The sequence below is a fragment of the Macadamia integrifolia genome, chromosome 6, assembly GCF_013358625.1.
Source record: "Macadamia integrifolia cultivar HAES 741 chromosome 6, SCU_Mint_v3, whole genome shotgun sequence".
In the NCBI taxonomy this organism is placed as follows: Eukaryota; Viridiplantae; Streptophyta; class Magnoliopsida; order Proteales; family Proteaceae; genus Macadamia; species Macadamia integrifolia.
Genome location: NC_056562.1, coordinates 35,949,080 through 35,963,966, shown reverse-complemented (window position 1 = coordinate 35,963,966; position 14,887 = coordinate 35,949,080). Strand labels below are relative to the sequence as shown.

The window sequence follows — 14,887 nt, the reverse complement described above, 5'->3', positions numbered from 1 at the left end:
TTTTGGGGTGAAAAAAAAAAAAAAAAAAACTCACTTTTTGACTGATATCACCAATCCATATTGATATCAAATAGGTATGGGCCTCTGGCAATACCAATACTTCAATTAATCCTAATCAAAATCCCTTACCAACAGGGTAAGATATTAGATAACCATGGGGTAAGATATTAGATAACCTATTATGGTAGGTCTGATGAGCATTTCTGAAATGACAGTCTCGTATGAAAACTAAATATTTGTGCTGGACTTTATTCTTCAATTGAATTAATATATGAGCCTAGGTATGAAAAGCATGTCTCTCCACTGACCTCTGGTGTGTCGTTTTCCACGTTTCTGGTGTGTGTTTCTTTCTCTTAAAGTTCTCCACACTCCTCTTCTATCTACATGATAACACAACCAAAACCTTTGCCTCTACCACCACCTCCACCCTTATCCAATTCTGGACCATCTACCACTTTGACAGAAGATGCTGAATCGAACAGTGAGGATGTCTTTGTTGTAGCTGATGAGTTTGAAGACCAACTAAACCACTCTAAAGCTTTATCCCTTGCTGGTCTTGTCTTAGTTGGAAAGCCGTATAGAAAACAAGCCATTACAGAGGCTTTGATATCAGCTTGGAACACCAGCCATCCCGTCATTGTCTCTCCCATCAAGAATCATACATATCTCTTTCGATTTGAACATGCAATGGACGTTCAGAATGTGCTCACTAATGCTCCTTGGTCAGTGGCGGGAAATTTGCTTATCCTGGAACGATGGAAGCCAGCCCGAGATTGGTCTTTTGCATATACTGATATTTGGGTCCAATTTCATGAAATCCTTGAAGAGTTGCAGGATTACAAATTGGTTTCCCGTTTGGTGATGAAAGTTGGAGATGTTTCCAGATTAATGGACATTACTGGGGTTCGATCAGGCAAGCGTCTTCAATACTTCAAAGCTCGTCTTAAACTTGATGTTCGTAAGCCATTGAAAGACACTATACAAATCCGTAGACGCAGTGGGGAGAAACACTCAGTTGATTTAAGGTATGAACGTCTACCATTGTTCTATTATTATTGTGGTCTCATTGGCCACAATGAACGGTGTTGCCAGACCTTATTCGAAGATGAGCAGAAGCATAAGCTTACACACCAATGTCCTCATGGTACTTGTCCATCCTTCACCTACTGCCACTTCCAACCTTATTTGAGATGCCCTACACCAGATGCAAGATTGTTGGAGTAGGGTGTAGTTATTCTCCCTCAAAACCCTTCCACCACTCCTCCTGCCACCACCTCCTCCGGCCACCACCGATCATCGTCTTTAGCTGTTCTTGGTAACAAGAATTCAGTTGCCTCCACAAACTCTAACTACCAATTACCCTTATCCAATTATCCTCCCACGACCCTACATCCTATGTTATCCCCAGTTCAACAGCCTATACCTAAACAAACCATATCTGATCATCGGCCACGTCACCCTACATACCCTACCTATTATCCACAATCTTTGGCACTCTCAATGAATGAAAATCTTGGGAGGAATCCTACAACTAACCACCTATTTTCACCTATTCCATATATCAACCAACTACCTCTCCCTTCCAACCCACCCAATCTGATATCAATTCATCCTCTAACACAACCAATCGAGGCCCCCCAGGTCGTCTCACTTAGTAACACCTCCTCCATTACCTCCAACAACTACCTCAAACCCCTGAAATTTCTCACACTTTAACGGCCTTACTCCCACACTTGTCAAATTGCAACTTATCCAATCCAATTCATCTATTCATACAAGTACCCTCACCACCCAACCGCCCTTAGCTCACTCACCAGCTGAAAATCACCAAGTTATCCCATATTCCATACCAGATTCCCATGACACGACCCATCAGGCTTGCACCATGCAATCACCTAAACGACCTTGAGTGATAGTGGACGAACGATCCGTATCTGAAGATACTGATATGGAGAGTCCCGAAGTAACTGGATGTCAATCCCATTTTTTATGGCAAAACCCCGTGGAGGCTGGAGAGAATCAGCTCCACAGGAACCAATGAAACTTTTGGGATGGAACTGTCAAGGGCTGGGGAGTCCCTCAACGCTACGTTCCTTTCATCATCTCCTCAAATTGGACAGACCAGATATTGTTTTTTCTTATGGAGACCAAGTGCTGCAAATCATTAATTGACAGGGTCTCTCGACAAGGGATTTCAATGAATATATCACGGTAGATTCACAAGGTGCCTTGGATGGTCTGACTTTATTATGGAAGGATAGTGTTACTCTGAATATTTTACCTACTGATTCTCGACTTTTGGATGTGGAAGTTCAGATAAATGATAAACTCCCATTCTATCTTTCATGTGTCTATGGAGATCCACAAAGAAGAAATAGGAGTCAAGTCTGGGAACGAATGTTGGCCATCACGTTTGGGAAACATAGGATGTTAGTCAATTTTGACAGTTATTGGTTTTGCTTTGAGTCGTATGCATACTGTGATACTTCATGCGCTACGTTATAGACAATTTTGGATATACCTATACTTGTGATAAAGGATATTGTATTTGCGTGATGCTATTTTTACGACAAGTTTGTTAGAGAATCTTTTGATCTTGACTATTCCCTACCTCGAAAGACCACCGCTACCTTTGGCATGTCAAGCAACTTGGTCACATTCTTTTCCTAGACTTTCAGTAATTTGTACCTAAGCCTTGTGTTTTTCATGCCTCTATCTACGTTGTATATCTTAGTTTTAATTGAATGAAATTTTGTTTACCAAAAAAAAAAATATATGAACATTTCTAAAACACCATGTCCACGATACGACGTGTTTTTTACCGATGACCGACAAAACCCAGATGACTGATGTGTGAGTTTCGGACACATCACAGACTCCCAACCCCCTATTATTTGGGTGGAGGAAAACTCAGTACAATAAGTAACATATTATACAAAAATTCTGACAGTAGACATTAATATAGAGTATCAAACAAATACCATAAGGAGCCAGACTTACCTAGGGCACCACAATCCGATAGCCTTGACATGCTTCATCAATCATCCAGGAGGTTGCCACAGGCCTCAAAGCCTACAACATCACAAATGAAAAACCATAGGCCATGGACAAGGTTTAGGTTATGGCATGAAGGCCCATCCATTTCATGATCTTTAATGGTGACTAAGCATACAATTAGACCCAGAGTATCTAACGAACATTAGGATAGCCTAGTGGTGGTAGCTTCAACTTGTGGAGCTGACACCCAGGGGAGGAGGTCGTGGGATCAAACCCTATCGTACGCATTGTGTGAGTGTGTGTGTGTGTTTTCTTATTTATTCTATACCCACCCGTGAATTGCCCAAATGGTTAGGGCAAACTGGGGATTGTGTGGATTAGGTGCACGATCTTAGGTTCGATTCCCCATCTGTGCATCTGCGATTTAAGTAGAGATCATGACGGTTGATTACTGTGCTAGTCTCCTCGAGGATTAGTCGAGGTGCGCGTAAGCTGACCCGGACACCTTAGTTAACAAAAAAAAAAAAGACCCAGAGTATCTATCATGTGCACGTTCTACTAAATCACATCATCAGAATGTATAAAGCCTTACCTTAGACCAACAACATTTCTCCCATGACATGAAGTAAAGGCCCTTTCTACCGAAAAAAAAAATCACATGATTATCCACTTCTGAGTTTCTCTAAACAAAATTACTCATCAAAAGTTTCAGATAACAAAAATACCCAAAATTAGCTTTCCCTTTACAAAATTACCCACTTAAAGTTTAAGTTAACAAAAATACCTAAAATTGAGTTTGGGTTTACAAAACTATCCACTTAAAGTTTTAGTGATAAAAAAATACATTATTATATGTGGAAGATGAAGAATCACTATTTTGGGTAGTTTTGTAAGCCCAAACCTGATTTTGGGCATTTTTGTTAACTAAAACTTTGGGTGGGCAGTTTTGTAAATTCAAATCTAATTTTGAGTATTTTTGTTAACCAAAACTTTTTGTGGGTAATTTTATAAAGTGAAACCCAAAAATGGATAATCATGTCATTTTCCCTTAAAAAAAAAAAAATTAAAGGCCCCTCCCACGGAACCAACTATAGCTATAGAAGACGACTTTCGCCTGGAAGGGTTTGCTGCACCATAACAATAGCAATAAACAATAACTGACTCTGATTTCTAATTCTAATTTACATGTTTAAGAACAAAAATGAACTGGAAGCATTTGATCTCATTCTATTTCTTCTTGCTTGCATCACATTACTGCGGCCTCACGTGTCTCCATATATTGACCATCAAACTGCAGGGCCATAACAAGTCCATTTGTGACTTTCTCAGCAACACCGTAGGCCCTGCAAAACAACAGCAGTTAAGGGTAAATGATGGTACAAAAAGGCCATGCAAGTATCGTGCTCTTCCGATTGGTACCTGTGGGTTGGCCTGGTTAACCCTTTCCGCCCTGAAAGGAAATAGCAAAATATGTAAGCTACACAAGAAAACCTCAATCAAAGGCAACAACTTTCCTCTCAAGTTGTTCCCTCACACACAACAAACCCCCCGACCACCCACCACCCCCACCCCCACCGGCTAGAAAATATATCGAAGCACAATTTCCAGTCGTCTGAGAAATCATGCTTCCTCACAGCACCTTTCTTTTACTGCAAAATTAGGGAAAAGTACTATCCCAACTGTAGGTTGACCTCTTGAATTAGCCATGGCCCAATAAAATAAGCACTATGACTGTTTCTAGTCAACAATAATCGACCAAAATATTTACAAAATAATTTTGGAATGGAAGAGAAATTTAAGCTGGTCAAGAAGCGGCACTTCAGAGGTTACGTGCCATTGATCTAGAACACCATGGCAAGCTAAGAAACATGGTTTCCCCCCAATCCCCCAGGATCAAGGAGAGAAACATGAATTTCTAACAGCTGTATATGAAATACTGCCTGGTGGAAAATCATCAGAACCTAGAAAGAGCCAAAACACGTATCTTGCAATCATCCAATTCATCCAAATCGGTCACCAAAATTACTGCCCACATCCCTTGCAAAACCCTTTAGAAGACAGATTGGAGTTGAAACAATGCATCTGTACCTTATGTGGTGGTGTTCCAGGCCTCAACATGTTGCCAAATCCTGCTTTCCCTTTCTTATCAGAAGGCTTAAGGATCTGAAAGGAACATGTCAATGAATCATCCACACTCATCATTGCACCAGCATTGTCAAACTCCCCACAATAGTTTGGAGCTGAGAAAATGGTCACCAGTTGTCGTTTTGCAAAGAACTCATAACCATCTTCCACAACCTAAAAGAAAACCATACTGCTCAGATGAAGGTAATACTCTCACACACTGAAAATATTGGCATAAAAAGTGAAGCATAATCCTAAAAGAGTCGAGCATAAGAATGAGCGCATAAAATATACGAAATTAATATGATCAAAAGAAAACAGCAATAAAAGGAGATACGAGATACATTACAAATAAAATGACTACGTTAAGGCAAAATGTCCTTTAGATGACACCCACCAAGGAGAATCTCTAGGTTGGAAAAAAGGGCAAATCCAATGCATGAGGCTCCCACCACTGTGGGGTCTGGGGAGAGTCAAAACGTATGCAGCCTTACTCCTACTTTGCGGAGAGGCTGTTTCCCGACTTGAACCCATGACCACTTGGTCAGAATGGAGCAACCTTACCATTGCACCAAGGTTCGCCCTCTAGGTTGGAAGCTAATGGAAAATTATCTTTACCATGTAGAAGGCAGGATTTGGTGGATATGACTGATGGACAGACAGACCTCTTGCATCACTTTGTGAAAATTTTTGGCTCATTTTCGCTGTAATTAACCATCTGATGAATTTCCTCACCTTGTATCTCCATTTCTGGAACCAACAGAGAGATGGTGTGGCTATTCCAACAATTGGATGGGTACAGGCGTGTGTGGATCCATCATCGGTTTAAATTTCAAAGCCAAGCTCAGTCATGCAGCCCACTAAATTTTGAAATTGTTCCCCTACTATCATCAGCCATACATCTATCTAGACCAAAATTGATCTGTTGATAGTGCCACATGGCATGTATTGCTTTTTCTGAAACATAAAGAAAGTCCAGGTTATGTAGTCAACATGCCCAGAGAGTTGAGCAACGACTAGACTGCCACATGATAGATAAAAAAGAAAAGCCACCTAGAGATTCCTCTATAGGGCAGTCACCCAAAGAAACCTTATCAATGCAATATGATATATCTAATTATGCTAGTAATGACTAATATACGAAAACAAACAAAATATAAACAAAGTATATATTATTAAGAAAAGAAATGCAATAAACATAAATTAACATTAACTCGTGAAGTGTAAAAGAAAAACTGATATAAAATGTGCTAAACCAAGCTAAGAAGGTGCCGCCTAGGCTTCCAAGGTGGTCACCTTTCTTGCATCAAACAAGTTGTGTAGTCCCTTTAGACACAAGAAGGCACCTGGACACCTAGGCGAATAGGCGATGCCTTGACAACTATGAGAAACGCCTTATCAACATGATCACATGTGTTGCAATATTCTGATACCTTGAGATATTGGAACAATTGTCCGGGCAATCAAAACATTATCACTAACATCAATGAGAGCACTGGTCCAGAAATGGTAAATTGAGTGCTGGAACTTCCAATGCCATTTAATATTGAAGACTCAAAAGCCACCAAAGCCAGGGTAGAAACATTACATGCGCAATCTTGTTGCTAGTCAGACATTACCTGAGATGCATAGCACAACTCTGGAAATTTACCTACCATGTGTAATGTCCACTAAGTTATGGAACTACAAAACAATATTGGGAAGAAGAGTTGTCAAATATATTGGAAGTCAATAAAATCATAAGATAAAATGATCCACATGGGCAAAAAAGACTCACAAGACAAATAAAACACTAAGAGGGACTTGGAAGGATGAATTAAATCAATCTAAAAGGAATCTTCAAAATTCTACTCTGGATGAGTTAAATGCACATTCTCTGGTATTTATCTAAGACATGTATCCAATTTCTCAAAGCAGCTAAACACAATTAAATAGGAGCTCCCAAATGCTCATATGCATCAAGAATGACAGATATTTTTTTCATCTTTTTTTTTTTTTTTGGTGTGTTGGGGGGGTGGGGGGACCAAGAAAGTCAGGAAATCAAGAGACCGACTCCAAATACACTTGCCTGGTGAGCTCGGCAGATCAGATCAAGGTCATGTTTCTGAAGGAATTCAGCAACCTTGTCAGGCCCAAATGTGTAAGAAACACCTCTGTCATTCTCACCCCAGCCTTGAATATCTTTATCTGGATCAGCCCAGAGAAGATCACAGAGAAGGCCCTGATCTGGAACATCAATGGGGCGAGCAATATTACGAATCTGATCTAAATTTTTCAACTCAGGAGACAATCCACCATGCATGCAAAGGATTTTCTCATCAATAAGAGCAGCCACTGGCAGGCAATTAAAGCAGTCTGTAAATGTCTTCCAGATACGGACGTTAAATCTCCTTTTGCACTCATCATAGAAGCCATATATACGGTTGATGGAAGCACATTCATGGTTGCCTCTGAGAAGAAAGAAGTTCTCCTGGTATTTGATCTTGTATGCTAGGAGGAGACAAATTGTCTCAATGCTCTGCTTACCACGGTCTACATAGTCCCCCAAGAACAAATAGTTTGCCTCAGGTGGGAAACCCCCATACTCAAAAAGCCGGAGAAGATCAGAATATTGGCCATGAATATCTCCTGTCAAAAGATGAAACCTCTTCTTCAGCAATAAAGATTTAAATGGAATGAGCAGAATGCAAGCAACAAGGTTCCTCTTATAAGAGATTTCTTTTTCCCAATTTTACTCTTTTATAGAAAAGGAGGGTGCATCTCGGCACAACAGTAAGGTTGCTCCATAGTGACAACTATGGTATTTATACTTGAAGCAAGAAAAAAATTGAGCAGAAATCCATCTCAAGCATTAAGGTATCAGAAAAAGTGAGTTCATTTTCTCAAAAAACCTCTCATGTTGCTATTGATTGACATATTCAAAGAGATTAAGGTTCTGAACTTTCAAGACATTTATGCAAGACATCATTAATAAACACACAGAAAAAGATCCAATAAGGTGGAGCCCATTTATCCATAATTAAGTGAGCCAACGAAGTTGCTGATAATATGGCCAAGATCTCCATTTTCAAAAAGCTTCAATCAAACAAAAACAAGGTGCCTTAGAGGATGTTAAGATGGACTATCTGCAAAACTATAAATGATGACTTAAAGAGAGAATACATTTGAGGAAACTTAAAACTAGTGCATATATATGACAAGATGGGAAAGTTGATTGAGATTATTCAGCCATGTGCTACAAATATCAAAAAATATAGCACTAAGAAAAAATAATAGCATGCAAATTGGATTGGCTGAGCAGCATCGTAGAATGATCAATGAATGGATGAGCTGTATGGATGGATACATTTTGTTCTTGAACCTGCGACAGGTTTGTCAGATGATGCTGGTTGGCTCCGGCGTAAAGAGGTATGTGTGGTGCCGGAGAATGGACTAAACTTATATCAATATCAATAACTGGGTGTGGTACATTACAAATATTTTTAAAGGACGAAGTGAAGGCCAAGAATAATTCCAGTTGAAGTGGGAAGAGAAAGCATTGGTCAGCCCAAGTTAACAGCACATACTGCCTTAGATAGCATGGAATTGATGAAAACGACCCAAATAGCGTATTAGGGAACTTGGGGATAAGCCTTCTTGAGTTGGAATGATCATACTCCCTCCGTCCCACAATGAGGGCCATTGTTTCCATTCCCAATTGTTCCAGATCATTTTTTCATCGCAGAAATCAAGTAATAGATTTCTAATAAATTTACCCATTATTGCCATTTAAAAAAAAAAAAAAAAAAAAAAAAACTCTGCCAGTGTTTTGCTGCCGGTCCCCCAAGCCCGGATAATGGACGGTTGGTGCTTTAGGTCGGAATGCGTAAGGCGATAAAAGATGGTAAAAAATCAATGCAATGCCTAGGCGACCAAGGCACCAGTCCAAGCCAAGCCACCTGGATACCTAGGCGACACCTTGATAACTATGGAGTATATACAGTGTAACTTTAGCTATACTAAGACAGATAATGAGGTGGCGAAATTGACGAAAGGGAGATTCTGCAAAGTGATTTTTTTAGTTATCTCGGCTCAATTATAAATAAAGAAGGAGAAATAGAAGATGCTACACAAGGAATCAAAATGGGATGGATGAAGTGGAGAGGTGCGTCCAAAGTGTTGTGGGATTGGCATACTACTTTAAAACTCAAACGTAAATTTTGTAGGACAATCATACCACAAGCTATGATACATGGCGCGGAATGCTGGGCAGTTAATAAACAGCAATAGCAACAACAACAACAACAACAACAACAACAACAATAAACTCAGCCCTATCCCAACTTAATACATGGATCCATAAAAAAAAAAAGTCCAAATAGAATTGGGGGAAGGAAGAAATGAAAAGATGCAAGATGAGACAAGAGAGTAAGAGGAAAGAAGCACAACCCAACAAGTTGGGAGAAACTCGGCTACATGGATCACTGTTCTCCAATAGGCTCTATCCAAGGTCATATGTGGGACAAGACCAAGACTATGCATGTCATTCTTCACTTCGCCTATGGTCATTTTAGGCCTACCCCTAACTCATTTAGCTCCTTCGATCTAAATCAAATCACTCCTTATTGGGGCGTCCTCAGACCTCCATTGAACATGGCCACACCACCTCAATCTGCTTTCACAGAGCTTGTCGTTAATCGGGACAACTCCCAAACCAGCTCTAATATGTTAAGAAACATCATATAGATAAACTCAATGTAGCTAAGATGGATGTTCGGTAAAACTAGGAAGCAAAAAGTAAGGAATGAACAAAATTAGAGCTGATTTGTAGCTCTGTATCTCTGATACATGATAAGTTGCAAGAAAGCCGTTTGGTGTAGCATGAACATGTACAACGGAGGCCTTTAGATGCTCCATAGCTAAGACCTTGTATCAAGTATGGCTTTGAATAGAGTTGATTAGAAGTCATGTGGCCAACCCCATTTAGTTAGAATAAGTCTGAGTTGAGTTGAGTTATAACCCGTCTTTTCTTTTTTTTTTTGTTTACCACATCTCAAACTTTGGAAGTAAATGAGAGATGAATCTCTACACAAAAGATAAGACCCTCGAAAATAAGTTGGCCATGAATTCTTCAACCATTCCTTAAAGCTTGGGTTTCTTAAAGAGAACAGTTATTGTGGAACAACATAGAAATAAAGCTAAGATCGATATACATCACAAATTTATACAAGCATGGATACAGTAATTAGAGAGTGTGAAAACGAATGAGGACTATGCTTAATCAGCGTTCTCGACAAAAGGTATCACCAAATCATCCATAGTGAGACCTCAAAATCCATTTATCTAAATAATAAACAAAAGAAATATTAAACTAGTTCAGACTGCCAATTTTTCTCCAAATAGTCCCGGTTATAAAGGAAAAAAATGAAAAATGGAAATAAATCTACACCATGTGTCAGAGTATTTATACCCAAAAACAGAAAATTGGGCAGAAATCCTTTTCAAGTATTAAAGCATCCTGAATAGTGGTTTCATTTTCTTGACCACTTGGAGACCTTATGCTACTTATTTATTGTCAAATTCAATGTGATCAGCAGAGGTTCTGGACTTCTGAGATATTTATGCAAGAGATCATTAACTTTTCTGCCAAACATAATATTTTTATATGACAAATACGAGGAAAACATGCAGAAAATAGATAGCGATCCTCTTGCTGGTGATCCGTAAGCAATTTCAACTCATGCAAGAAAATATCAAAGAGACTCCGCAACAATGCAAGGAGTTCAAGGACCAATTGTTGGTCACATCTGATCATATGGACTCTTCCTTCGAAAAATTGACCTCAGATGTTGAGCAAAGGGTGAAAAAGCCACAAAAAGAGCCACCAATGTGCTGATCACTGATGATTAACTTGTGGAAGAGAATGAACCGGTTGATCAATTGAGTGAACCAGTCAACCTTATATTTTAAAATTTCTACTTCAACGACGATCTTCGTGTCTCAAATTTTGTACTATTGATCATGGTTTGATCGATGATTTCATATAGTCAAGGATGGATGCCAATCGAGCTGATTCTCCCGTTTCATAGAACTTGAGGGTGAATCTTTCTCAACACTGGGGGAAGGGATGCAGATTCGAGGTTGAACTTACTCGAACCCGGGAGCCCAAACCGAGAACTGGGTCCAAAGTTTGGTCTTTGGTCTAGTAGGATATTTTAGGATTTTATTAGTTTCTATAAATAATTGTAACCCAATGCATTGGACTGATTGAATAGAATGAAAAGTTGAGTTTAAATCTCACGGTTGTGAGTGTGGTGGGAAGCCGGTGGCCTTATTTTTCCCCTCCTTTCTTCTTCTTCTTCTTCTCTTCCCTAGCGTGATTCTCTTCCTCTCCATCTTGGATTTCTTCTTCTAACCCCTGTCCCAGGCGACACTAAATGCACGTTATTACCTTTGTAACACCCCTTCTGCTAAGAGATATCCATGATCCATTAGCACGCGTATTTGAACCTTGCAACTTTCACTAGCTTTGTAACAAAGGAGTTGTTCTAATTCTTTGGATGCTGGATCTACTCCATAATGGGGGTAAGAACTAAGAAACTCTTCTACTCTACGATATCTGGCCGAAAGATTCAAGGCCGTTGAATGCCATACTTGATATCCCCAGACGATTCTCCCAACTCACTGACGCTGGTTTGAGTTATGAAGGTTGAAGACAACCTTTTGGTGATTATCTGGATGGGCCCATAGCGAACCCAACAAGGGTTTTTCGAACCCCGGATCACCCCAATGCCTTGGATAGTAGGAGTTTTGGAACACAACTCGAATAGCACAATAGGGAAACTTGGATAAGACTTCATGAGTTGGAATTGAGTTTAATACACTCCCTCCATCCAACGACTGGCCTTTTCCATTTCTGTTGTAGCAAATTGTATGTTCACTTTACAGATCAAGTAATGGGATTCAAAAAAATTCACCACACCACCCATAGTCATTTATTATCACATCTCAAAATTTTGAAAGCAAATGGGAGAGCAATCTCTACAAGCAAGATAAAATGCAGGAAAAGAATGAATGTTCAACCATATCTCAAAATTTGGTTTCTTAAAGAAAGCATGATGCAGATGCATAACCGTGGATTTCCCTTTCCCTACCGGCCCTCCACCAGAAAAATTATTGTGGAATGGCATACAAAGAAGACTGAAATCAATATCCTTGACAGATATGCACAAACATATTTGTCCAAAAGGGTGAAGTTTCAGAAAGATAGACTACCATTTTCACATACTGGGAGATCAACACGGATTTCTGTTGTCTTGGTTTGGATAAAATCCCAAATTTCCATTTGAGAGTCCAACCAGTAGAACATCTTCATTAATGCAAGAAAGAAAACAAAGTGCAGAGGGGAGGAGTAGAAACTTTGGCCAAAATGGCGATCTTATGAATTCAATTTATATGTCAAACTATGCCTTAATGACCAACAGAAAGCATACTGGTCAATGAATATTGCAAAATAGAAACCTCTTGCTGAACAAAAGCACACCCATCAGTAAATAACCCACATTACAAAATTTCATATTCACCATCAATCCAAATAACCCATCTTTCCACATTGTAAGAATCTAGAGACTGGATCACATTTTATTATACCCCACGTCCCTGTCTTAATGACAATTGTCTCATTGTCAGTTGCATGGACTAATTAAAAGGATTTTGTATTTTATGTGCATATTATATCCTGACACACCATAGGATCTTGAGAAACCTATCTGCTTTTCATTTTCTTGTTTTGTCCTTTCTCGTTTACATAAGAGAAATTTATTTATTTATTTATTTATTTATTTACATAAACTGTTTCAAGGTGGCAAAGATAAATTAATTTATGTTCATTTATGCCTGTTCCTTTTGTAGGCACAAATAATGCAGTTCACAGGATATCATATTGTTTCAACAATAAATTAAAAAAATATATAAAAAATAATAAATAATAATAAAAAATGTTCTTAGATGAGACTGAATTCCTTTTTCAGGCTCGGAATTCTTGAACTTGGAAAGTATCAGATTATGCCTCTCTAATGCAGAGTCATGAGATACTGGCACTAAATACTTAAACTAGCACACAGTTATGCATTTCATGCGCAAGATTGTGCCCCCCTATATCTGTAACTTGGTCAAAGTACACAAAATTGTGCACAATACGCAACTTCATAAGTAGAAAAAACTGGTTGATCTCATAACACAAAATCATAAATAATAATCAAAGGGACAAAAAAAACACTCCATGGTCCAAAAATGATACTATGATAGTTTCAGTTTCGTTCGTTTTTACCGCAGATCTTAATTGGAGCTTCAAGCTCGAGGAGATTAGGCTGATTGATGAAGATCTCCTTCGAAGTGACGCAAAGCTGACGAATCTCCGCCTCCGTGAGCTGGGCCTGCTTTGGCGTCCGGCCGTTCTTAGCTTCAAGAAGCCTCCGTATGATATCGTCCAACAAGCTCTCATCCATAGTCATCTTTATAAATTGATGGAAAACAAATTCCAAGAAGAAGGTTGAAGATGATAAAACCCTAACTGCAGTTTCTACTACTTCTTCCTCTTCTCTTCCTTTATCTCGAATAGTTTCCCAACCGAGAAACAGAAGAAACAAAAGGAAAAAGTGTATAATATCTTCGAGAATCAAAATACGAAGAGGACAGATGCTAACGAAGAGGTATGCTTTATAAAAGCGAGAAAATCCAAAGAGAATATTAATCCTTCTTCGCACATCTCTGTTCTTATCTTTCTACCTATTCCTCCGGCCAAACGGAACGGATTCCGACAGATTTAAGACGTGTATAGGTATACGATCACAAGATTCCGGCAATGGAAACCGGAAATGGCTATCTCTCTCTTCGTTCTCGATGATGATGAAGAGAATCAAGAACAGTCTCTTCCCGCCCTCGCTTTCTTTCTCATTTCTCTCCGGACAATAAAGGGCATGTAACGGAGTTAAAAACGCATTCAGGATTTTGTGAACCCTATCCCTGGAAAGTCTTTTCGTCGCACGTGTGTCATCTGAAGTCAACTTTGGAGTTACAAGTGTGGGTGACGTGTACTTGGAAATATCTACATGGGCCAACTCATATACTGGAGTATGGGTCCATGGCTCGTTGAGTCCACTCAAAACTCAAAATTAGTTTAATGGACCCAAGAGGGCTCTAGGGCCTGGGTCCAATTGGGCTTATCTCGTTAAGGCTATGTTTGGCAGCCAACAAAAAGAGGAAAAGAACAGATAAAAAAATCAAAAAAATTTGAATTAGAGGAGAGAGATAGACACATAAATAATCATTATAAAAAATTATTATTATATGATCATCCTTTTTTGTCTTATTATGTCTTTGTACTTTTTCTTTTCTTGGCTACCAAACATAGCCTAAGGGAAATTAGAGAAAATATTTGCATTTCAGTTACAATCAGATTTTTTTTTTTTTTTTTTACAACCAAACGGAGGTTAAGGGCAATTCGAACTTCTAATACATAGGAGGAAGGTAATTATAGCGATAGATTCATGGGTGAAAGGAGAACTTCCTCATGAAATTCCAATAAGTTTTAAGTGAAGAAAAATCAAATACAAGCTGAATCATATGGTTGAGTTGAAACATGAAATGTGATATGTGACCAATATACAATCAATATGTGCATCATATTCATAGTCCTAAATATTTACCCAAAAAATATTGGTAGTCCTAAATTTTGTAAAGCTTTATTTGGCAATATGGTCGATTTTTAAGCAAACTGGAAAAATCT

At 38.9% G+C, this 14,887-nt stretch overlaps 2 protein-coding genes across 2 annotated transcripts; one reads left to right on the top strand and one right to left on the bottom strand.

The window, feature by feature from the left end:
• The first annotated feature begins 384 nt into the window (after window positions 1-384).
• Window positions 385-1,224, top strand: LOC122082259. Its single transcript, XM_042649723.1, has one exon. It carries the CDS (start codon window positions 385-387, stop codon window positions 1,222-1,224), a length of 840 nt encoding a protein of 279 aa, XP_042505657.1.
• A 2,881-nt stretch (window positions 1,225-4,105) lies between these two features.
• On the bottom strand, window positions 4,106-14,084 carry LOC122081879 (serine/threonine-protein phosphatase PP1). Its single transcript, XM_042649244.1, has 5 exons — window positions 13,430-14,084; window positions 7,190-7,749; window positions 5,086-5,295; window positions 4,417-4,447; window positions 4,106-4,340 (listed from the first exon to the last, which is right to left on the bottom strand). The coding sequence occupies exons 1-4, from the start codon at window positions 13,611-13,613 to the stop codon at window positions 4,433-4,435; spliced, it is 969 nt and encodes a 322-aa protein (XP_042505178.1). The 5' UTR covers window positions 13,614-14,084; the 3' UTR covers window positions 4,106-4,340; window positions 4,417-4,432.
• Between the last annotated feature and the right edge of the window lie 803 nt (window positions 14,085-14,887).

Excerpts from the sequence above, each read along its gene's own strand:
- LOC122082259 (XM_042649723.1), top strand. The coding sequence starts at position 385 with ATGATAACACAACCAAAACCTTTGCCTCTACCACCACCTCCACCCTTA.
- LOC122081879 (XM_042649244.1), bottom strand. The coding sequence starts at position 13,613 with ATGACTATGGATGAGAGCTTGTTGGACGATATCATACGGAGGCTTCTT. Across the intron at positions 7,750-13,429 it reads AGCTCCAATTAAGATCTGCG|GAGATATTCATGGCCAATAT; the intron begins GTAAAAACGAAC and ends ATCTTTTGACAG. Across the intron at positions 5,296-7,189 it reads TGATCTGCCGAGCTCACCAG|GTTGTGGAAGATGGTTATGA; the intron begins GCAAGTGTATTT and ends GTTTTCTTTTAG.